The sequence below is a fragment of the Myotis yumanensis genome, unplaced genomic scaffold, assembly GCF_028538775.1.
Source record: "Myotis yumanensis isolate MYYU_CA2020_CCGP unplaced genomic scaffold, mMyoYum1.0.hap1 SCAF_9, whole genome shotgun sequence".
Taxonomy (NCBI): domain Eukaryota; kingdom Metazoa; phylum Chordata; class Mammalia; order Chiroptera; family Vespertilionidae; genus Myotis; species Myotis yumanensis.
The window spans coordinates 64,027,994-64,053,145 of NW_027223760.1; the positions used below are offsets into that span (position 1 = coordinate 64,027,994).

The 25,152-nt window shown below is 44.5% G+C and overlaps 1 protein-coding gene across 3 annotated transcripts in view; it reads right to left on the reverse strand.

The window, feature by feature from the left end:
- Window positions 1–25,152, reverse strand: part of HIBADH (3-hydroxyisobutyrate dehydrogenase) — a 160,059-nt gene that overhangs the window by 15,316 nt on the left and 119,591 nt on the right. Inside the window, exon 8 of one of the 3 annotated variants that reach the window (XM_070424484.1) lies at window positions 822–1,064. The exons of 1 other annotated variant lie outside the window; for it this stretch is intronic. In XM_070424484.1, the coding sequence (XP_070280585.1) occupies window positions 978–1,064 (87 nt within the window). In that variant the 3' untranslated portion in view covers window positions 822–977. Of the gene's footprint in view, window positions 1–821; window positions 1,065–1,089; window positions 2,515–25,152 lie in introns of those variants that run through there. One more of the 3 variants, XM_070424485.1, reaches the window with a different exon arrangement.

Genomic DNA, 25,152 nt, shown 5'->3' on the forward strand with positions numbered 1-25,152 from the left:
GGACAAATTTAGTCGAGTGGAAGCTGCAGTTGTGCGGGGAAGTCAGTAAGAAGCTCCGGGCCCTCAATGGATCAACGGAGGTGGAGGAATCCCCCACTCCAGAACAGTTTGAGGAGAGCTGGAGCAGTCTTTTTTAAGGATGATTTGAGATGCAGTCTTTTATTTCTCTATTGTTATAACATAAGGAATCTATGTTTGTTGTAAAAATATTAGAAAATACATAACTCCTCCCCGCCAAAGTCACTCACAATCCCACCATCTGGAGATAATCTGCTGAATCTCCTTCCAGATAGTCCAGGGTATGTGTTTTTTTACTGTAATATCATGGTTTTCAACTTTTTCTTTCCTTATGAACAACTTTCTACATAACAAGAGGCCCCCTAGTGACATTGCCAATGTCTTACCAGCCACACTGTCAATAGTATGCTGTTACACAGAGATGTCTCCTGTTTTATTTAAGAAATACTTTATTTAAAGCTCCTCTTTGTTGGACATCCCAATGTTTTAGATGAATAGTGATGGAATGAGTACAAATGCAATATTTCAGAGGAGGTTTGAGTTGAGAGGTGTTAAAAGCAAAAACATCCATGAAATGTGAGGCTCACATGTTACAACTGGAAGGAACTGAGAGTTCATCCTTGTCCATCTCCCCCTGTTAACAGAGGGGACCATCGAGGCCACATTTCGCTTTTCTTTACCCCAAACTCCTTGTTCTCATTCTCTGCCTTTCTTTAATCTGTCCTAAGCCTTGTGTACAATTCATGTTAAGACTCAAATCTAAACAGCAGCAACTAACAGAAAACATGATTTAAAGAACAAGGTCAACAAAAATCCTTTATTCCAATTTCCGTTCAATTCACCTAGCTTTTATGAGAGACTTCTCTGTGGCTAACACAGTGTTTTTTGGGGAGAGGGTGTAAAAAATCAGATACAGACCATCAAAGCACCGACTGTCTACAAAGATGAGAAGAAACCTTTCAGTCATGTGGAGGTCTCTGTCTTTTATGCGGGAATGGCCCTGGGTCGCAGGCAATTTCTTCCATAATTCCTTCACCTCTTGGGCTCTGATTGTGAAAAGGCAGAAAAGTGAGAAAGAACTGGATATGGTTTCCTGTTTTCCAGTACAGGAACATTTAAGACATAACCTTGAATAATTTTCTTGTCTAGACATCTTTATTTATTTATTTATTTATTTATTTAATATATTTTATTGATTTTTTACAGAGAGGAAGGGAGAGGGACAGAGAGTTAGAAACATTGATGAGAGAGAAACATCTATCAGCTGCCTCCTGCACACGCCCTACTGGGGATGTGCCCACAACCAAGGTACATGCCCATGACTGGAATCGAACCTGGGACCCTTCAGTCCGCAGGCCGACACTCTATCCATTGAGCCAAACCGGTTAGGGCAATCTTTTTATTTTTTTTATAAAGCAATAGGCGGTTATCCCTTGTGGTTTGTAGCTACAGTTCGTTACCAAAAGAACGCCAGGCTTTCAACTTTCAAATGGTGTTACATCCTCCTCTGTTGTCTCTTTCTAGGTCAGGTTTCCCCATCTCAATCATCCCTCTCCACATAGCGATCACACATTGCATGTTTCAAAGTGTTGGTTAATCATTCCACTTTTTCCAAGAGAGTAGCTAACTCTTGATATGCTGCAGGTTTTGAAAGAGTAAATCTGCCAATAAATAAACTACCCAGACCAAAAAGCCATCCCACAAATTCTCCCAAATGGAGCTGAACTGTAAGCAGAGAAATGTAGCAATAACAATCACATGCTGCCTTGGAGCTCCTGGACCCATAGATCCACTGGCCCAACTCCAGTGGGAATGAAGCCTCCGCCTGTCCGTCCCTGGACACTTGACCCACACCTTCTGAGCTCTCAGCTGGATGCATCTGCAGCCGTTTGGGGTTTATAAATTCCGAGCATGGTTTCAGATCTGGTCATTTTGCCCTGTTGTTCTTGTATTCTTCCTGTTTGATAATTTGTAGCTTTTAATTTGTCTGGTCAGAGGAATAGCTCTTAGCAGATGGTTGTAATCAGTCCCCAGGGGTGAGCCTTGGAGGGAAGTTGGACGAGAGATTCCAGCAAGGATCAAGGATTCTGTGACTCACTCTGCTGGACCCCAGGCCAGGAGTGAGGGTGCTGATTGCTTCCAACCTGTTCCTCAGTGAGTCATAAATGTCATTGGTCTTTCTTCACATGGTAGGGATGCTATCCACATAAGAGAACATGAAAAATAATATGTGCTAAAAACGTATTCGCAGGATCCAAACTCATGCATGCCTAGAATTGAATTGTTGAGTCCAGTCCTTTTGTCATTCTTCTTAAGCTCAAGTTTTAGTAACAGGATGTTTTCAAATAGTTTACATTTCTCCTGGGACATCTTCCCTAACCAAATAGCTGGGAGTTATTTAGTTCTGCTCAATTCTTGTTGTTTCCAGTCCCTAGATTTAGGCCATTTCTGCAAGCAGGATCATGCATTGAAGATAATGGGATTTTCTTGTCTGTCCTGGAGGAGAAAAACTATTAGATCAGTGGGAATTTTGCAGAGAACTTTATTAAATCCTTGAATGTTAAAAAGTTTAGTTAATTGGCATCCACATATGATAGAAGCAAATTGTAGCTGGCATTCAGAATATGGTTGATGAAAATGTTAGTGCTTATATAGATGCTCCTTGATTTACAATGGAGTAGCATCCAGAAGTTGAAAATCACAAGTTGAAAATATTGTTAAGTTGAAATGCACTTAATACACCTGGCCTACCGTAAATGTGCTCAAAACACTTACATTTGCTTGCACCTAAACAAAATAATTTCGCTGCTGCTGGCCAGCATCATGAGAGCATATTGTACCGCATATTGCTAGTCCAGGAAAAGATCAAAATTCAAAATTTTAAAAAATATGTTTTTATTGATTTGAGAAAGGGAGGGAGAAGGATAGAGAGATAGAAACATTGATGAGAAACAGTTGGCTGCCTCCTGCATGCCTCCCACTGGGGATGGAGCCTGCAACCCAGGCACGTGCCCTGACCAGGAATCAAATGCGTGATCTCTTGGTTCATGGGTTGACGCTAACTACTGAGCAACATAAGCTGGGCTCAAAATTCAAATTTTAAAGTATGGCTTCTACTGAATGAGTATCACTTTCACACCATCATAAAATCAAATCATTGTAAATTGGGGACTGCCTCTATTTGTTTTTATTAATATTATTTTATGTAATGTTATTCTCTAAGAAAATTATATTTATGAGGTCTTTGCTTTTACCTCTAAAGCCTTTTACTGTACTCCAAATTATCTTTCTTTTCTTTTCTAATTACAAAGTAGATCTTTATTGTGGAATATTTAGAAAACTTAAAAGTACCTGTGATTCTTCAATCTTGGGGCATTTTTTAAAAGACAGTCAATGGTGAACATTTTTTTTTTAACTCCTCACCTGAGGATATTAGACATTGACTTTTTTTATTTTTTTATTTTTTAGAGAGAGTGGAAGAGAGAGGGAAAGACAGAGAGAAACACATCGATTGGTTGTTTCCTGCATGCACCCCGACCAGGGCCTGGGCTAGGAGGAGCCTGCAACCCTTGACTGGAATTGAACCCGGGACCCTTCGGTCTGCAGGCCAACGCTCTACCAACTGAGCAAACCAGCTAGGGTAGTGAACATTCTTTAAAATCTTATACAACTTAATTTTTTCTGAATTAAATACTTTCCCATTTAAACCCTGCTTTATTCTTCTGACAAATCTTGCTCTAGCAGCAGGGCTCCTTGATGCCACAAATCAAATGCCACAACTCACAGTTCTACCTACATTGACTCCTCTTCAGAAAAGTGGACAAGAAAATATGGGCAAGAGGTGGTCTAGCATGGCTTGTCTCACTGGGGCCTTGGTTAAACCACTATTTCCATCTTAATGTAATATTCTGTGAATAACATCTAGAACCATGCATGCGATTGAGGGGATCTCTCAGTACAACAAGACATATGTATTCAACAGGTATCAGTCCTGGCTGGAAGGGAGTCTTGAGAAATGAATATTTGGACTTGGACATATTGCTTTTCGAGGCAGAATAGTGTTTCTGAAATCAGGGGCAAAAAAAGAGTGAATATCCAGTATGCAGCTAACCAGGCCTGCAGGGGAGATGTTACTCCCAGAGGAACTTGGGGCAAATCTGGGACACTAACCGAGGGACTCTAACCCAGAATCCCAACAGCTTGGTGCTAAGGAGACTTATTATGCACATTTCCCCCATATAAATCCAAAAGCCTATCAATAAGACAGTTATTTTTTTAGAATTGGTCAACACAAGTAGTAAGAGATGAAGTAATATTCTTGAACAAGGCCCATGGAGCTTTTACTGAATCATGGAGATGTATTTATGGCCACATTCACCCCCTATCTCCAGAAGATGCTTTTCAGGTACAACTAGGCCAAGATCCATGTCAAGAAATGTTTATTCTAGAACCAGTAGTTTTTCACACAAACAGTTTCTAAACTGAAAGATATACTCTGGCTAATAAGTATTAGGGGGAAAAACCTGTTTATTTAATTTAACAGATTTTTATATTAGTATAACTTAATTATGTAGATTTGGATATGTGTGTATATCTTACCTAATAATAGACAAACATGTAAATTGACCATCCCTCCGCTATGCTCACCAGCCAATCAGGAGGGTATGCAAATTAACCCAACAAAGATGGTGATTAATTTGCATATGTAGGCACGAAGCTGCAGAGCGAAGACTGAAGGCTCCTGCCTGAGCGAAGGCCTGGGTCCCGGGTGCCGGGGGAAAACCGGCTGGCAGCCAGGGGAAGGGAAGGCCTATTGCATGAATCTCTTCGTGCAATGGGCCTCTAGTATATATATGATTTTGCAGGAAATTATTCATTTAATGGGCTTCAAATGTAACTTGATTCTAAAATTTCCTCTAAAGCTACATTTCTATGACTTTTTCTTAAGCTTACTGGTACATCTTCCTATCTCAATTTGAAAGTAAAGGCATTCTCCAGCCAATACCCTCCACCTTGAACCCACTCTAAGCTGAGAACTTGCTAATTATCCATCACCTCCCCATTCTTCACCTTGTCTTTCCTCCTATTTATCACTTCTATTCACTCGCTCTAGCTTATAGGTTGGGAGAAGTGTCTAGAAGCATAAAGGAGATTTTATTCGGATCAGCAGCTGTCGCAACAAGGTTTTGTTTTACTGCAGCCTTGCCCTTCCTTGCTCTTTTCTGCAAGGGAGTGGCTAATTGCCCAGATTTCTAAGATCTGGGGTTTAAAACTCCACCTCTCTAGGCTGTACCTATTACTGGATGAGATAACTACATTTGGCAGAGGTGCACATAGCTGTTTTGATGGCAGAGGACATTAATTTGCAACCACTGCTGCACAGAATGAAGGAAACGCAACTGCTGTCCCCCTGGGAGAAGCCACTTAGGCAAGAAAATAAATAAGAGGATTTTGATTATATTAGGAACTCTTAGGCTTGTGCCCAGGGACGCTTCATCTTTAAACTCTTGTCGTTTTTTGTTTACACAAAAATTATAATAGAAGAAAAAGGGCTCATAGTTCTCTGTACAAGCATTTTACATTTTAAAATGTTTCCATGTTCTTTCAGGGTAATGCAAGCCACAACTTGCATTACTTCATCTCATTAAATGAGATAACAAATGCAAAGGGCCCAGCATGGTCCCTAGCACATAGTAGGCCACGTAGAAATGTCCTTTTTTTCTTTACGTCTCATTCTTTTCCTTTATGTCTCTATCTTGTTGCCCAGGCTTCTTTTCAGAAGTCATATTGGAAGAGAATTCAGAATTCCAGCATGTCTGCGCTGGTTGGTCAGAACCAATGAACACTCCCTGCATGTGCTTGTGGGTGAAAGACTCTTCATTGTTGGGTGCAAAGCTCTTCACTGTTGAGTGCAAGGAAGCCATGTTCATGCAGTTTGCTCTTCCCTCACCTGCTACAGTTAGTTCTACAGATGGAGTGTTGGTCTATTTGAGGGAGAAATAATAATGCACATAAAGAACTTTAATAATAATGCTGTGTGCCAGGTACTAGATGATAATACTGTAATAACCATTATTAGTGTAGCTAATAATTACTGAGCACTTATTATATGCCGATCCCTGTGCTAACTGTTTTTACACACTCAATCTACTTATTTACTGAATAGGCCCAATGAAGTAGGCTCTAATCTAGAAACATCTTTATCTCTTTCAAATACAGTCTGTCAGAAAGGGGACAATATCAGAGACCTGTCTCTCCTGATCACTTCCAATGATTTCAGGTATGACAAAGTCCAGTCCAGACTAAGACAGAGCTTTAGACTCAGATCAGGTTTAAAGCTGCCTGGATCCTAAATGGCTTCCCAGTTGCCATCTGCAATCCCCGTGAAGACCAGCTGTGCCTGACTTCATGGGCTGCCCCCGTAATTGCTCAATATCCTCCTCTCTTTATTTGAGCAAGCTGGCAACCTTACAGCCATCCTTCCCTGACTAGAAGAAGATGGGCAATAAATTCTCAGCAGAGCTTTTGAGAAACAAGACAGTTTGGCGGCAGCAACCTCACTGGCCACCACCCAATTGCTCTGGCAGGAACTGGCTGCCTTTCTCTACCTTTCTCCCTGGGAGAGCTCATGTGTTGTTGTGATTTTTTAATTATCATCTGTTTGTGTGAAGGGATGCTAAGGCTGAAGTTTCAGCCAGGCACCAAGAGTGGGGGAAAGGGGATTTTTTTTGGGGGGGGGGAAAGTCTCACCCTTGATCATGAGAGAGGTTCTGTCCTCTCACCTCCAGTGAGGCGGGACTACTGGGCAAATTAAATATGTAAGTCCTGTGAAGTTCAGTGACTCTCTAGCTTCCTCTTTCAGTCTATTGGGGCCATGATTGCTTGGTCCCTCTTTGTAAATCCAGAGGGATGTCTTGTTCCACTCTTTCAAATGTTTGGTTCCTTATCACAGAATGGCTCCATCTTGGGCATTCTGTTAAAGCTGAGACAACAGGGTCAATCCTCTCCCACATTCTGGGATACAAACAATATCTAACTTAATCCTCAAAACAGCCCTCTGAGGGAGATAGTAAGATTTCTGCACATTACAAATGAGGAACTGTGAGGAGATTCAAGATCTTATCCCAGATCACACACTGAGTAATGCTATTACAGGATTAAAACCCAGGTCGGTCTGACTCCAAAGCCCATCCTCCCACCTAATCCGGGCCGAGAAGACACCATATCATAGCCTGGGCAGGGTAGTGGGGGTGCCCACGGTGGCTCTGCCTCTGATGGCAAGGCTCCCAGGGAGCCTAGACGTAAGAATCACTTGGGAGATGGTGGGAGACAGGTCTGCACAGAAAGGCTGAGGCCAGATTGTGGAGGGCCTTGAGTGTGGGATGTGCATTTAAAAATGGTGGGGGATCCATGAATGAGTGGATAAAAAAGCTGCAGAGTATTACTCAGTCATAAAGAAGAAGGAAGTCTGACCATTTGTGACACCATGAGTGGACCTATAGGGTATTATGCTCGGTGAAATAAGTCAGTCATAGAAAGACAAATACTATATGATTTCACTTATATGTGGAATCAAATGAACAAAATAAACCAACAAACAAAATTGTTGCATGCAAGGCTCAGACAGAGAGCAGACTGGTGGTTGCCAGAGGGGAGGGAGGTTCGGAGGACTGGGTGAAAAAAGGTGAAGGGGTTAAGAAGTACAAATTGGTAGTTACAGAATAGTCGCAGGGATCTAAAGTACAGCATAGAGAATATAGTCAATAATATTGTAATAACTATGTATGGCGTCAGGGGACACGAGAAATATCACGGGGAAAACTTTGTAAAGTATTATAATTGTCTAATCACTATGCTGTATACCTGAAACTAATAAAAAAAAAATATTGAAAGTAAACTGTAATTGAAAAAAACAACACATAAAAAACAACAACAAAGCAACAAAACAACATAAAACAAGGAAAAGGAAACTACCAAAAAAAAAAAAAAAAAAATGGCGGTGACGTTCAGGCTCTGCCAGAGATAATGGGAGTCATTAGAGTTTTGAGCAGATAGTGAGTCCCTCCTATCCCTTCCTCACAGGTTGTCCAGGTGGTGGAGTGGGAACAGGTGGAGGGAGCAGGGCTGCAGTCAGAGCATATGGCAACCGTCTGAGGGAGAGGGATGAGCCGGGGAGGCAGTGCTGGCGGGGATGGAGGAGGAAGGACCGGTGCAGGAGGAAAGTGGTGACCTGCAGCGCCCACCAGTCCACACACACAAAGCATGGAGGCCGGGATGGGAAAACAGTGTGAGCGCTCCCCAAGGTGCCCCGGAAAGAGCAGATCCACAGGCTTGCCTTCGAGCCCAGCCCAGCTGGCACACACGACAGAGAGGTGCTGAGCTCTGCAAAGGTAAGACAGGGCTCAGCAAAACATGTCCCTGCAGCATTAGACAGCAAGGCCCAAACATGTGTTTGCAATGAACTCCTGGGCTGCTAACATTTAACACAGCTAGTGAGTGACCTGCGGAGACTTCAGATCTGGGGACAAGAGCTCCCTGCAAATCTTCGTTATTACTTGAGAAGCATGCCAAGGGAGCCTGGCTGGCTCACTTCTTTTCCTCTTCTTCAAATGTACATGCTGGAGTCTTCAGGGTGACGGGGTGTGTGTGTTCACATCTAAATCGCCTTCTCCCCGCATTCAGTAGACCCCTTTCCCTGCCTGAATCCAATCATCTTGCAATGACCAGGAAACTCCAGGTTGAGCACGAAACTTCTCATTCTAACTCAATTTTTGCTTCTATTTAAAAGGTCCAAGAAGTAGCACCCACAGGTCAACTTCTTGTTCAGCCCTAGGTCCCTTTTGGCTGGGATAAGGGGACGTGTGAGTGTCTGCCTTGGGCTCCCAGATGAAGTCCGCATTGCTGATCCCACCAGTCCTTGTGATTGGTCCCCTTCTTGCCCTTCCAGCCTCTCCTCTTATCACTCAAGGGCTTGCTATGTCCCAGCCTTTCTGCTACTTCACACCCTGAGGCAGGGGCACATTTTATTCTTTCTGTTTTAAATGTCCTTCAAGGGCCAGCACCACGCACACCCCTCCTTCTTCACCCAGTTCCAAACCACTTTTAATACTTGGGGTGGGTGACACCTCTTCCCAGAGCCGTTTTCTCACCCACTGCTCTGAGCTTTCTTCTGTGTTCACAATGGCTTGGTCACAGCACTTTCACACTGTGTTTTAAAGCATTTTTCTCCATATTATAAAAGTCAGTCATACTTATTATAGAAAATTTGGACAATACAGAAAAGCTTATAACTTGGGGTTATAAGCGAATTTTGATGCATTTTTTCCAGCCATATTTTTATGCATATATTTTCACATTTTTACATGCTCAGAAAAGGGGAAAAACCAAATGCTGCTAAAAAGACAAGGAGAATATTGAATGAAAACAGTCCAGTGCATGCAATGTTTCTAGGTGGCTGGTAACTTTAATAGGTAGTTCAGAAAATGTAAAGATCAGATTGTAAGGGGTGTGTGTGTGTGTGTGTGTGTGTGTGTGCATGTTAGCACCAGTTTAACAAAAATATGTGCTGGGAAGTTAGAATTTAAACAAAGCTGCTTATATAGTTTGTATTGTCCTTTTTTTGGCATTTTATTACATCTTAAAACTTTTTTAAAAAGCATTTTTAGACTATACCCCTCTGTTTTATGATTCTCACTGTATTACATACTGTTTGCTTACTTTTTGGTACCCCCTACCAGACTCTGCGCTTATTCAGTGCAGGACCTGGGAATTTTATCATCTTATATCCAATACCTAACACAGCCTGTTTGGTTAGCATATCATAAAATGAATGAAGGAAAGATGACCTCACTCTTCCTGAATTTTTTACTCAGTCAACCAACCCCTGACAATTTGTTATCTACTGCTGAGCTGTCCAAGACTAAGCGTGAGTCCACAAGCCACGTGCCCCTTCAGGGGTGAAGGCCTGACTCTCCCAGCTGCTGGGAGTCCTGCTGACGAAAAGCTCTTGGGGATTGTCTCTCCTAAAGGGAGCTGCTTGGTCCAACGTCACCCCCTTTCCCACAATGGCCTGCATCCAGTCCATGGAGGTATAAAGCCCTGGCCCCAGTTCCCCACATGCAGACAATGCTGAGGGATTTTCCCAGCCTCAGAACTTCCCTTAGTGTCTGCTGAAGCCATGAAGACCACTTCACAGCCCAATGCTGCTTCCTTCCTTCCTTTCCTCAGAGGCTAAGACCAAGAGCAACCCCCCCCCCCCCCCCCCCCCCAGGAAACTTTCTGCACTTCAACCTCCACCACCTGGAGAACCCAGCCTACAACAGTAGGGATCTAGAAGACGCCTACACACACCCCTAACTTGCATCTTACTTCCAGATTATAGATTGTAAACTCCTTGAACAGAGACCATGTCTTATGCATTTCATAGCACTGGGTCTCACCAAAGTTTCTAATGCATAGAACACTTGCAAATATGCCCCCCAATGAAAGGATAGCAATGAATGGAGAGGGATATGTGAATAAGAGGGGTTCTGAGTGGCATCAGCTCAGTGTTGATAGCTAGTAGAATTAAAGGCAAGAATGATTAATAAGTGATTCCCAAGGTTCATGTCTGAGAAACCAAGAAAGGGAGATGCTGCTGGGAGCAGAAGTTAATTTTGTCAACAATTGGTTTAAATTAATTTGGTGTAAACATGTTGCATTTGGTGTGTGCCAGAATCTTCAATGGAAAATTTCTAATGGGCAGTAGGTGATCTAGAACCAAATCTTGTGTATGAGACAGTTTAGAAATGTAGATTGAAGCAGTATAGATTCACACAGAGGTAATAGTTGAAGCTGTGAAAATAAGTTTATAAATACAAGAATAGCAGATCCATCAAGTGATGGCCCTTCAATTAAAGGAGAGAAGAGGATGCATTGAAAGGAAAGAGGAGAGGTCAAATGTATTAGTAAAAGACTCAGTATGTTGCAGTATCTCCAGAAACAAGAAGAAGAAAATTTTAATAGTGATTTTATCCTGTTACTATGGCTCAAGCCATGTGAGCTGTACACTGAGTTATCTGTCCCATGATGTGAATATAGTAGAGGACACAAAGGCAATGCAAAGAGCAGGGCAAAACTCCAGGGAACAACTGATATCCTCAAAGAGTAAGAAAAATAGCAAGATGATAGAAAAGGGGAATATCTAGTGAACAATACAAAGCTCTTGGAAATTAAATACATGACAACAGAAATTTTAAATGTAATGGAGTTGGAAGAAAATTGACTAACTCTTCCAGAAATTAGAATACATAGGCAAAAATATGCAGAAGTTAGAGAATTAATGTGGGAAGTCTAATTTCTGAAAGATAAGACAGATAAAATGAACCAGAGATTTATTAAAATATCTATACTAATAAAAGGGTAATATGCTAATTAGACTGGGTCAACTGGACATCTTCCGGATGTCTGACTTCCTTCCGGACAAAGCCACAGTGGCGGTGGCCAAGGCAGAGGTGGTTAGAGGCGATCAGGCCAGCAGGGGGGCAGTTAGGAGGTGATCAGGCCAGCAAGCAGAGGTAATTAGGGGGTGACCAGGCCGGAAGGGGGGCAGTTAGGGGGCAACCAGGCTGGCAAGCGGAGGCAGTTAGGGGTGATCAGGCAGGCAGGCAGGCAGGCAGGCAAGCAGCTAGGAGCCAGCGGTCCTGGATTGCGAGAGGGATGTCTGACTGCCAGTTTAAGCCCCATCCCGCAGGGATCAGGCCTAAACCGGCAGTTGGACATCCCCCGAGGGGTCCCGGATTGGGGAGGGTGCAGGCCGGGCTGAGGGACCCCTTCACCCATGCACAAATTTCGTGCACTGGGCCTCTAGTATATATATAAAAAAATTATAGAAGAAAACTTTCCTGTAGGATGTGAGTTTTCAGATTGAATGGACTCAACGAAGGCCAGCACATTGAATGAAAATGACCCACAATAAAGTCTATCATCATGATATTGTAGAGTTCTGAGGATAAAGAATAAATGTTTTGAAGTCCTAAAGGAAAATAATTTCAAAACTAGAATCTCACACCCAGCTAAGCTTTGACAAGAAAGACAATCTCAAAATATATCTTCCGTGTATCATTTTCAAAAAGTTATCTTTGGTGGAGGATATGCTCCACCAAAAAAATACAGTTAAGAGAGAGTATAACCCCTAGACAGAGACAACAGTGTGGTGATGGCCAGAGGGAAGGGGGTGGAGGCTGGGTGGAGGTGGGCAAAGGGGGGGGGATGGGGACATCTGTAATAGTATCTACACTAATAAAAGAGAAACATGGTAATTGGCGTATGACCGCTACCCTTCCCATTGGCTAATCAGCGTATCCTTATGCAAATTAACTGTCAGCCAAGATGGTGGCCGGCAGCCATGCACTGAAGCGAGCAGGAAGGCTTGCTTCCTCCAGGAACTGCAGACTCCAACGTTCCCCGCCTCACTTGCCGGACTCTCAACTGCAACTCTAAGCAACTATTACTATGTTGCAAATAAGAAGCTAAACAAAATCGGCTTTCAGTCAGCCCCGGACCGCAACATTGTATCCATGTTTTCAGCAGCGAGGCCTCAGAGCTAAAGCTGGCCCAAAATAAAAAAAAAAAAGAAAACAAGGAGCGGTTGGGAGCTTTTAGTCAACTGCCAGCGGGAAAACAGCCCTCAGTCCCTCAGCCAGCCTGGCCAGGCACCCCAGTGGGGACCCCCACCCTGATCCAGGACACCCTTCAGGGCAAACCAGCCGGCCCCTACCCGTGCACCAGGCCTCTATTCTATATAGTAAAAGGGTAATATGCCTCCCGGCACCGGGATCAGCGGAGCAGCAAGGCTCCCGGCACTGGGATCAGTGTGACAGGGGGCAGCGCCCAAACCTCCTGATCAGCCCTGCTCTGTGCCTGATAGGGGGGGAGCTCCCCAATCCCCTGATTGCCCTGCGGCTCTGTGTGTGACAGGGTAGAACCATAACCTCTCCATTGGCCCTGCCCTGAGTGTGACAGTGGTGGCGCCCCAACCCCCTGATCGGCCCTGCTCTGTGCGTGACAGGGGGTGGCGCCGCAACCTCCCCATTGACCCTGCCTTGAGTGTAACAGGGGGCGGTGCCCCAACCCCCCAATCAGTCTATCCTGACTGTGACTGAGGGTGGCATTGCAACCTCCCGATCCACCCTGCTCTGTGCATGATGGGGCGGCACCCCAACTCCCCAATCGGCCCTGCTCTGAGCCTGACCAGGGGCTGCACCTAGGGATTGGGCCTGCCCTCTGCCACCCAGGAGCAGGCCTAAGCCAGCAGGTCGTTATCTCCCGAGGGGTCCCAGATTGTGAGAGGGCACAGGCCGGGATGGGGGACCCCCCACCCCCCCGAGTGCACAAATTTTTGTGCACCGGGCCTCTAGTTAACAATAAAAATGAAAAAAAAAGAAAGAGTAAGGTATGACATTAGCAACAATAACAACATATAAACAAACAAACACCACAGGATCCAAAAGAAGAGAAGAAAAAGGAATTCCAAGGATGATAAGGTGGAGGAATATGAGAGGGCTGAATTCTGATCTTCCATAGCAGGAAGTTAATGGATAACACCCATAACTGAAAAATTTTTTTTAAAAGCAGTATAATATTGTCACTTAGAAATATGACAGTACATAATAGAGAAACAGTTAAAGGGATGAAAGGAATTTCCTGGAATCTCATGGAAACAGGAATTGGAAGACAGAGTGAAAAAAATGCTGTTTTTCTTTCTTAGTCTTGTAGTAGTTATTTGACTTTTAAACTAAGCACACTTATTACTATCATACAAATTAAACTTAAATGGCAAAAGGTCCATTAATATGCCAGAAGTAATCTGTAAATTGTGTGCAAAAATAGCCCCTCCCCCACACTATTAGAAGTAGTATTTCAGGAGTGAAAGTGAGCCCCTCTGGTTTGTCTTTCTTCCTCTGCAAATGGCTTTTGGAGCAAATTCTTGGGAGCCCATCAATCTGCCAATTAGGAGCAACTGCAAGATTAACAGCAGGAATCACGACTGCAAGGAAACAGTTACCATCCCATAAAATTATTGCCTTTACCAAATTAGAATAAACCTGTCAAGACAATGTTTAACTGTCTTTATGTAAAAATCAAAACGGTCTGACTCCAACTGTCAAACAGACTCTTCCAACTTGTCTGCCACAAAGTGCTCCCTTCGTAAGTCGTATACTTCAAGCTGCATTTGCCGTCTGGGGATATGCAGTTGGCCAGCCCACGAATCCAGAGAGCTGGCTGCCTCCCGCCCACTATAGAATAACTGGCTCATTTTGTTATCCTGGAAGTCCCTGCAGGCTGGGTGGATGTCACTCCTGCAGGAAAACTATGAAGTAAAATATCATTGCACCTTCACTGACGAATAAAACAAAATAAAAAATCTAGCTCCTCCACTTGGATGAGAGGCAATTTTCTGTGGCTTCTCATAGTTGCTAGAACTTCACAAATACACATCCCCCAAACCACCAGATGAGACCAATCGGTACAGTACTAGCTATTTTTATGTGCTGCCTCATCCTTTATACAAAGTATCTCAGATCACTTTAAAGTGAGAGGGCAGAATGGAGAGTCTGAGTTATAAAGCCTGAGGGATCAGGACTAATGCTGCGGAAGTAGGACATGGCCCACTCAGGCTTCTGGGAAGGAAGGAAGACTAAGAGTCAGATGCAAACCACACTGGTGGGCCCTGGCAGGGACGGGGGGAGAGTGGTAGCGGGAACCAGAGCTTCACTCCTGAGTTGAGGAGCTCACCATGAAGGAGTGATCAGAGCTAGAAGACAGCTGTACACTACAAAGGTCTTACGCTTATAGATCTCTCTTGGCAATACTTTCCTTATTAAGAGATTTATTGAGATATAATTCACACGCTATACAATTCACCCACTTACAGTATAAAATTAAATGGTTTTTAGTGCCAGTATATTTACACTATCGTGCAAACATCAATTTTAGAACATTTTCATCACCTTCCAATAAAACCCATTCCCCTTAGCGGTCACTCCCTTTCCCCTTCCCTACCCAACACCCAGTCCTGGGCAATCACTATTCTACCTTCTGTCTCTATACCTTTGCCTTTTCATATAAACAGAATCATACAATATGTAGTCTTCTGTGACTGGCTTCTTTCATGATGCCTAAAGCTTTCAAGGTGCATCCTGTTGTAGCAGGTAGCAGCACTTCATGCCTTTTTACGGCAGAATAATATTCCACTGCATGCATAGACCACGTTCTGTTTGTCCATTCATCAGTTTCCACTTTGGGCTGTTATTAATGCTGCAGTGAACATTTATGTACGAGTTTAATGTGAACATATGTTTCCAATTCTCTTGGCTACATATCTAGGAAAGAAACTTCTGGGTCACGTGATAACTGTGAGAAACATTTGGAGGAACTGCCAGATTGTTTTCAAAAGCACCATTTTACATTTCCATCAGCAATGTATGAAGGTTCCAATTTTTCCACTTGTTATTATTTTTTAAAATATATTTTATTGATTTTTTACAGAGAGGAAGGTAGAGGGATAGAGAGTTAGAAACATCGATCAGCTGCCTCTTGCACACCCCCCACTGGGGATATGCTCGCAACCAAGGTACATGCCCTTGACCGGAATCGAACCTGGGATCCTTTAGTCCCTAGGCCGACGCTCTATCCACTGAGCCAAACCGGTTAGGGTTCCACTTGTTATTACCTGTCATTTATTATAGTCACCCTCATGGCCATGACGTGTTATCTCATGGTCCTGATAATCTCTCATCTTTAACTTTGTTCCTACCCTCTCATGATATGCAGGCATTAATGGCCAGCAGCTTTTTTATTAAAATTCCAAGATGGAATGGAAAGAATTAACAAAGAACCCTTGAATTTTAGTGCACCTTTTAAAGTTGTCCACAGACCCCAATTCTTGGAAGAAAATTTACCCAGTAGTTGAAAAGAGTAAACACAGATATTGAATAAACTATACATCATTGCTATTCATCGCATATTATGACCTAGTCAGGACATACATACCAACACAAAACTGCACCATGTGCCTTGGAGGAAATTAAAAACACACTGGCTTCTTATCACCAAGGGCTTGCAGATTCTGGAACTGGTAATGATAGAATAATACTGTTGCACACAACTTTACAGGTTATAAAGAGCTTTGAAATGCAATTCTCTCTCTCTCTCTCTCTCTCTCTCTCTCTCTCTCTCTCTCTCTCTCTCTCTCTCTCTCTTTTTCAGAAGCTGAGAGTTACAGCAGCCAGGACTCTGCACAAGCGATCAGGGGCTCACCAGAAGGCACGACAGAGGGAACATCTCTGACAGGACACACTTCGGGGGCCCCACAATGCAGGGAGGACGAAGAGCCAAGAAGGACTGATAGACTGAGAAGGAAGTCCAACCCCATCCTGATGCCACAGGTAGAAGAAACAGCTGGATACAGCTGGGCCCACTGGGGGGCCTTGGTACCCAGACAGACCACAGAGGATGGGGGACCATAAGGGAGAGTGCCTGGCACACACCAGCATGGCCTCATGGGCCGACACTGGCTTTCCAGGGCCAGCTAGCTGCCATCCTTCCATCTGTGTGCTTTTTCTGTAAGTTGTTTTCTGAAACACCCTCCTCCAACTTCCACATCACACCACCAAAGGCATTATCATTCAAGACAGTGTCACTTGCTCATTGAAAACCGTTTCCCTCTCATCATGGCTTATAAGCAGGCAGCCAAAATGCAGTGTTCAATGTTGTTCCCAATCTGACCTGACCAACCACATTTCCCAGCTCCTCTGCCACCCCTTCCCCTGACATTTGTCATTCTCCCCACGTACTCTGCAAAGCCTTCCCTGACTCTAGGCAGAACTGATTGCCCCTTTGCCTGTGCCCCTCACCCTTTGCTTTTCAGCATTATTTCCCTCATCATCATTTAGCATGTTAGATGCAAAGCTGTGTACATTTCAGTTTCTCACATTGTGAGGTCTCTGCAGATAGTGGCTCTGTCTCATTCATCTTTGTATCAACAGTGCCAGAGTGGGTTATCCAAGTGGCAATGTACCAAGGTAGTGTACAAACAAATGGGTAGATGAATCAATAAGTATATTTTCACAATTAATGCCAGACCAATTTGGCAATATTTAGAGAAATACTGCCTTGGACAAATGTTATGGCTAAGAGTTCATCTCAACGTCATATCAGAACGATTGGCAAATTGTGCTTATGCTTACAATTTTGTTATCAAGAAAACCTATCTAAACCTATTTAGACTTGCTTCAATTAGAGCTTTCTTTTGCTTAATGTTCATAAAGGATATATAAGCATTATTCAACCAATAAATGCAATAATGATAAAATGTAAATGAAAAAATAAAAATGAAAGCATGCTTTTATTTACCAACTAGAGGCCCAATGCACAAAATTCGTGCTTGGGTAGGGTCCCTATGCCTGGCCAGTGATCAGGGCCGATCTGTGGGGCAACCGGCAGGGTGATTGGGGGAGGAGGGACACGCTGGGACCTGCCTTGGCTGGCCTGGGGTCTGTGGGCTGGGGGCAGCTCCTGCATTGAGCATCTGCCTCCTAGTGGTCAGTGTGCATCATAGCAACCGGTCGTTCCATCAGTCATTCCACTGTTCAGTCAATTTGCATATTAGACTTTTATTATATAGGATGGTCACCAATAGCAGTGTGCAAGAAGTGCAAACAGAAGTGTAACTCCTGAACCTAATTACTCTCCACAGCAGTAAGATAAATTTACAAAAGGAGAGGGGATGGTGCTGGCCTTTGAGTTGATTTTCCAAGAAATGGCATAGACTTGTACTTGTGTGAAACAGTTGGCAGTGTCAGAGATACATTTTGTGGTATGCTGTGTCCTTAGCAACTAAATTGATCCCTGAGGGAAAAACACCTGTAGTGAAGTAAAGATGGCTACAGATTCTTTGCCGCTCCTCTCATCAAGAGGTGGAGGCTGTATCCTTTCACCTTGAGTCTGAGCTGGCCTGGTGATTTTCTTCAGGCCAATAGAATGGAGCAAAAAGACCGTGCAGCTTCCAAGGCTGAGCTGTGAGAAAAGCTGTTTCTGCCCTGTGTGCTAGACATGCTCCTTCTTGGAACCCAGACGATGCTATGAGAAGCTCAAACCATGTGGAAAACTGAATGGAGAAAACTAAAGTGCTCTGGTCAACAGCCCCAGCTGAACTTCCAAACAACCATCACCAATTCCCAGCCATGTCGGTGAGCCAGCTTCCAAGTTCCATATCAGGGAAGCCCCCAGTTGATGACTGCAGCCCCATCCAACACCACATGGAGAAGAACCATCCAGCTGAGCCCAGTCAACCCTCAGAATTGCAAAATACAATATAAGGCCGTTGTTATTTTAAGCCAGTAAGTTTTGGTGTGGTTTGTTAAGCAGCATAGATAAGTGAAACAACCCTGATCTGGAACCAGGCAGGTTGTATTTACCGCAAAGGGAGGCCAATTCAAAATTCTGCTCATCCCTAGGAACACCACAGTGGGATAGAAATAAGACATTCTGCCTCTCAGGCAATTTCCAAGAGAAAAAGTTAGTTGGCTGTGGAAGAATTAATTAGAACAATGCAGTAAAGTGAGATAAACTGTGCTCTATCAGCAGTGTCACTGGCAAAGTGTGCAAAAAACAACCATGCCATTTAAGCAAGCAATCCAATTACTACAATATGCACAAGTGAAATAATCAACTTGCAGTTTGATGAGAAGAGTACATAAAAATCAGTAACTATAAAAAACACAGTGGAATCAATAACGTTTATGAAAATGGAATTCTTTGTGTGTGAATGTGGGTAACAAATGCACAGCATGTTCCATACTTATGAAATGAGAGGGCTACCTTCAGAACAAAAAGTTAACAAATACTTATCTATGGCTTGATTTGTTTTCATTACATCCAGGACTATTGGGTTTATTCTAATTTTTAGATTCTGCTTTTGCCCAAGCATCTGTCACTTGCCCATTTGCCTCCAACCTAGAGGACTCTGACTTATCAATGTCCACTTAGCATCACTTCTGTGAAGCCTTCCTTTATTTCTCCTGCCAATACTTAATCATTTCCCAATGATACTTTTTGTTAAAATAGCATTTATTGCTTTGTTTCAATTACTGGTTACATGAGCTCATTGGGGGCAGGACTAAGCCTTATTCAGTTTGGTGTGCCCTCAAATGGGTAAGACTTGGTCCCAGGAATGTAGAACAACTACATAGTGGGTGTTCAGTATCCAAATGGATAAATGGATGGAAAGATAGAAATAAGGTTAAATAGATGGGTCTGTGGACTCCCCTTAAATTGTGACTTACAGAAAATCCCAAGAATTGGAAAGACAGGATGCGAAAAATTAAGTGATGGCTTGAGAATGTCTTTATAGGAAGGGCTTAAGCATGTGGAAGAAGAGGTTGGAGAGTCTGATTTGAGGCACAAGCTCTTTTAATTTTGATTTCATATTGATGTGGGGTAGATTTTGGGGCACTGTTCAAGCCTATGGAAAGACCAAGACCACCATTGGTCTAGGCATTGGAAAAGTTATCTGCAAAATGAGTTTGGTTGGTTCTCAAAAGGTTAGTGGTTGGTGGCAATACCTGGTGAACCCAGAGAAGTCCGCTGGGGCTGAGAACAAAATGAGCTGATGGGGTTTGAAACTATCCCACTGGGGCAACAGCAGGAAAGCATCCTGATTTCACAGCATGGACACCTCTGCAGAGGAGGTCTCTGTTTTCCAGAACAGTGTTCTCAACAAGGTCTGCACTCTGTTCCTTAGAGACTTTGATTTGATTGATTTGAGGACAGACCCCCTCAGTATTTTTTAAAATCTTCCTATGTTTTTTTTCTATAAAAAATGTTTTTATTGATTTTAGAGAAAGGGATAGAGAGATAAAAACATCAATGAGAGATTAACATAGATCCGCTGCCTCCTGTGTGCATCCTACTAGGAATCCAGCCTGCAACCTGGGCATGTGCCCTGACCAGGAATAGAACCAGTGACTTTTTTTTAAAAAAATTGATTTCAGAGAGGAAGGGAGAGGGCAAGAGAGATAGAAATCAATGATAAGAAAGAATCATTGAGCCAAAACCGGTTTGGCTCAGTGGATAGAGCGTCAGCCTGCGGACTGAAGGGTCCCGGGTTCGATTCCGGTCAAGGGCATGTACTTGGGTTGCGGGCACATCCCCAGTGGGAGCTGTGCAGGAGGCAGCTGATCGATGTTTCTCTCTCATCGATGTTTCTAACTCTCTATTTCTCTCCCTTCCTCTCTGTAAAAAATCAATAAAAAAAATATATTAAAAAAAAAAAAAAAGAAAGAATCATTGATTGGTTGCCTCTTGCACGCCCCACATTGGGGATTGAGCCCGCAACCCAGGCATGTGCCCTGACCGGGTATCAAACTGTGACCTCCTGGTTCATAGGTCAATGCTCAACCACTGAGCCACACTGGCCAGACTTCTTCGGTGTTTCTAATGGGCAGTCAGTATTAGGAATCACTCATTTCTCTAGAACAGTGATGGCGAACCTTTTGAGCTTGGTGTGTCAGCATTTTGAAAAACCCTAACTTAACTCTGGTGCTGTGTCACATATAGAAATTTTTTGATATTTGCAACCATAGTAAAACAAAGATTTATATTTTTGATATTTATTTTATATATTTAAATGCCATTTAACAAAGAAAAATCAACCAAAAAAAATGAGTTTGCATGTCACCTCTGACACGCGTGCCATAGGTTCGCCATCACTGCTCTAGAAGCTTACATTCAGATTCAGATATGATGACAGGGACCAGCGTGTACAGGACACTCTGGCAACAGAATAAAAACACTGTCTGCATATGAAGAGAGCCACACTGAACATACATGGATTCAGCTGACATTTACTGAGTGTCAGTGATGTGCCAGGCCGTGTGCCAGGGGCTGGGATACAGTGATGTGCAGTGCTCAAGGAGTTTATGTAAGTCTAGTTAGAGTATTCGATGTTAAATAATAAACACATACGTAATTACAAATTGTGATAAGTGCTGTGGAGGAAGAGCAAGATGCTATGATACAGAATAATCCAATTTAGATGGAGTCAGGCAGGAGAGGAAAGCAAGGAGCAAGCCCCATTTAGGCTGAAACCTAAGAATACAATTCAATGGCACAGGTATTTGAAGAGTTTGGGGTCACATTAGGTTGTACCACATGAAATTGCAGAGATTTAACCACTTATGGCCTACAAAGTGGCAATTTCGTATGGTTCAACCTAACATGAGCATGTAACCTGAGCAGGAACCTGGGAGAGAAGGCAGGGGGTGTTCTACTTTCATCAAGGGATGAATGGTAAAGATGAGTGATAGCTGCAGCCAAGGGAAGAAAATGTGCAACTTCACATTACAAAAATAGCACTGGGATCTGAGCAAAGTAATTAATGTTTACAGCATCCTTTGGATTTTAAGTACCCATGCTTGTTTCAAATCACTGAATTGATGTTTGGGGGAAAATCTCAACTTCCATGATCCCCCCTCCTTCTCAAATAGAGGTGGAGAGGGGCTGCTGTTTCCAGTTTGGGTCTTGGGAGTTGCGCATTTCTGAATGAATCAGCCAGTCCATCTCCATGTAAACCACAGTGTTGGATAGGAAGTGTGCCCATGTTCCAGTTACCACTCATGTTCCAGTTACCATGACTGCATAACAAACCACCCCAAACTTGGTGGTGTAAGACAACAACCATTTATTATGCTCATGGATTCCAGCGATCGCTATTGGAAAAGGCACAGTGGGGATGATTCTCCTCCACTCTGTAACGTCTGGGGCCTCAGCTGGGAAGGGCTGGACAGCTGGAGGCTAAAATAGCGGGAATTGGAGGATCCACCTCCCGGCTGGGTTCTTCACTCATGGTCTGGTGCCTGAGGTGGGATAACTGGAAGGCTGGCTCGACCACCCCCACGGACTGGATGCCCCACAAAGCTCAGGCTTCCCACAGCCTGGTGGCTGGGTTCTGACCGGAATCAGAGGGGTCTGGAGAGAGAGCACTCCAGGAAAATCAGGCTGGAGCCACAGGGTCCTTTTCGACCTTGTTTCAGGAGTCACAGCGCATCCTTTCTGCCCTGTTCTATAATTAGAAGCAATCACATGCTCACCCAGATCCAAGAGGGGGAGGTGGGGGACAAAAACCCTACCTGGGAAGAGTGTCAAGGTCACAGCCCAGAAGAGCACAGGGGATGAGAGATGTTACTGCTTCCATCTTGGAAAATATAATCTGCATGAAGTGATGAAAGAATAGCACCGGGAGAGGCTTTCATGGGGGAGCTGGGATCATTGTGTCTGTGCAAAGTGAAGGTGAGGGCCACTTGCCCCTGCTGCAAGGAAGCACTTATTGCACGGAAAGGCGTTCCTCTTGCCACAGGGTGCGGAAAAACGCTGGTTCTTTCTGGGGGGATGGCGACACACTCCACGTTTAGAGAGACAGCGGCCTTCTGTGGGCAGAGCTAGAGCTTTACCGAGCATAGTGGGGGCGGGGGAGGGCAAAGTCTTTTTAAAAAAAATCAAAGGCTCGGCTTGAAAAGACTGTGTCTAGAGCAAACTGCAGAAGCAATAATTGGGACTTAGTGGCCTGAAGCAAGAAGCAGATGTCAAGATTTAAGGTATCATAGACTGCAGCCCGGAAGGAAAGAGCAAATGGAAAAAATACCCTGAACTTTCTCAACTGGCAAACGGGATGTGAATTTTAAAAGACTTGGCCCATTCATTCTTCTCCAGGGTGTCAGTTAACTAACAGGTTTTAGCAAACCAGGAGCATTTTAAGGGTTCAGAGAGAGTGAGGGAGCCTGGCAAAGGCTTGGGAAGTGAGGCCTTGCTTGGAGAACATGAGAGGTTTCTGAGGGACCCTCGAAAGCCTGATGTACCCCACACCCCAACACAGCTCCCCTGATTCTGAAGAAGGAGGTCCACGCAGAAGCAACTCCTGCACTGCAGGGGGCTCTGTGATCCCCACCACCCGGCTGCTGCCCAGTGCAGTGGAGCCAAGTGGAGGTGGCCAGCCTTCCTGTGAGCCCCTGAGGCCTCCGGGACCACACTGCATCCTTAGTGCAGCCCATTTGCAATGGACCAGGGTTCTCGGTGACTCCCTCGATGAAGCCACAGCTGAGGACCCCCTTCCACGTCCACTGCTCTGACAGACTGAGTCAGCAGGTCCCTGGCATGGAGGCGGCACCCATGCTGGACGCTGGCCACCTCTCATCAAGGACAGTGATGAGACCCTGAGTCGGGCAAAGGTGAAACAAAGCCTCTAACTCCCAGTGTGCAGTTCTTGGTGGAGGACAGGACCCCTTGACTGAAATCCTTGGATCAGGAAATGTCTTCCATCTCGGTGCCTACGTAATTGTTTGCAGGCTTCCCACGTGGGCCGAAATTACCACAAAAGCACACACGTTTGAGCCAGAGAAAATTGGGAAATAAAGACCTGAACCAGAGCAGCAGGACACTAAACCGTTGATAAAATCCAGCTCCTTGGGTTTCTTTGGGGCCTGGCTCCATCTGATTGATGCTCATCTGGCCGGGCATCCTTGCAGATGGCTGTGGCCTGCCTTACCCCAGAATCCCTCTTCATGCCTGGCTCAGATGCGGCCTGTGTGCCCAGGAGGACTGCATCTGCCTTACATAAAGATTTTTTTTCTTAAGAAAGATGTTTTTCTTTTAATAGGGAGCTTGTGATTTTTTAAAAAAAATATATTTTATTGATTTTTTACAGAGAGGAAGGGAGAGGGATAGAGAATTAGAAACATCGATGAGAGAGAAACATCAATCAGCTGCCTCCTGCAAAGCCCCACTGGGGATGTGCCCACAACCAAGGCACATGCCCTTGACTGTAATCAAACCTGGGACCTTTCAGTCCACAGGCCGATACTCTATCCACTGAGCCAAACCGGTTAGGGCAGGAGTTTGTGATTTTTACTTCGACTCCTGACTGCAGTGGGGATCCCAACCCAGGAAGGACTTCCCTGGACTCCGGCGTGTGAAGGAGACCTAACTTGCCCGCACTTCCCGGGTGCCAGGACCCTGCCAGGCAGTGAGGGCATCATCGCATCTGATCCTCAGGACATCCGCGAGGGCTGCTCCATCCTTAGCCCCTTTCACAGAGAGGAGACAGGTTTCCCAGGAAAAGCGAGTCACCTAAGCTCACCTGGGCAGTGGGACTCTGTCACTTGATTCGCCTCAGGCTCTTTTAGGAGTTTTTCAAGTAACAAAAACTCAAAAGGTGAAAATTCAAGATTCCAGTCCTTGACCTCCCCCTCCCCGCCAAAGTCCTGTTTTTGATCTCAGTGACACGGCCCCGCAGGCCAAGATGGCACAGGATGGAGGAGATCAAAAGCCTCCGGCTATGGTGGTACCGGGCACAGGCAGGGAGAGGTCACCTCGGTCACCTTTTCCTCACCCTTCCTCTGGCTAAGCTCTTCCTCTGGCTAAGGAGATGCATTGACGGATGATCTGCCTGAGTGAGACACGCAGACTATGGCTGTGTTCAGGTGACCGCGGGCTGGCTAGGCCTGCTCCTGGCATCTGCTCTGGCTCGGGATGCCTGCTCCTCTCTATCCCTGGTGCCCAGTGCTGAGCGTCTCCTCCCAGGGCAGGTCCTGCGTAGGCTCCGCTGGCTTCTTGCACCTTCTCCCGGCAGGGAGACCGAAAGCCCCACGCTCATCAGTCTCTGACGAGGTCCCTCTCGGCTTTAACAAGAGCCTGTGCTGTCCAGGGGCTGCCTGGAGTCCTTACAAATCTTTGCTTTGAAATCCCCGGAGAGAAAGAAAGGTGACCTCAACTTCTTGCCTCCTCACCTTTAAAGGAACCCCCCAACATCTTCTCCAGCCCCCACTTTCTGAAACAGAAAATGTTCTTTGCAATCGCTCTAATTAACAGTGTGTTTTTATTTTTCAATATTTGGTGGTCGATTTAGTGTAAGGTCCTGGGGGAATTTCAACGACACGGATTAAACAGAAGCAGCTGGAAAGTGGGGAAGGTTTCAGCAGAGTTTCTTTTCTCTCTCTAATTGGCCGCAGCACAATCTGTAACAAGGTGAGTCTAATGCTGTTCTGCTGAGCGAGGGAGAAAGTTTCATTTTTATTATCCTTTCAAGAATATCTAGCAAAT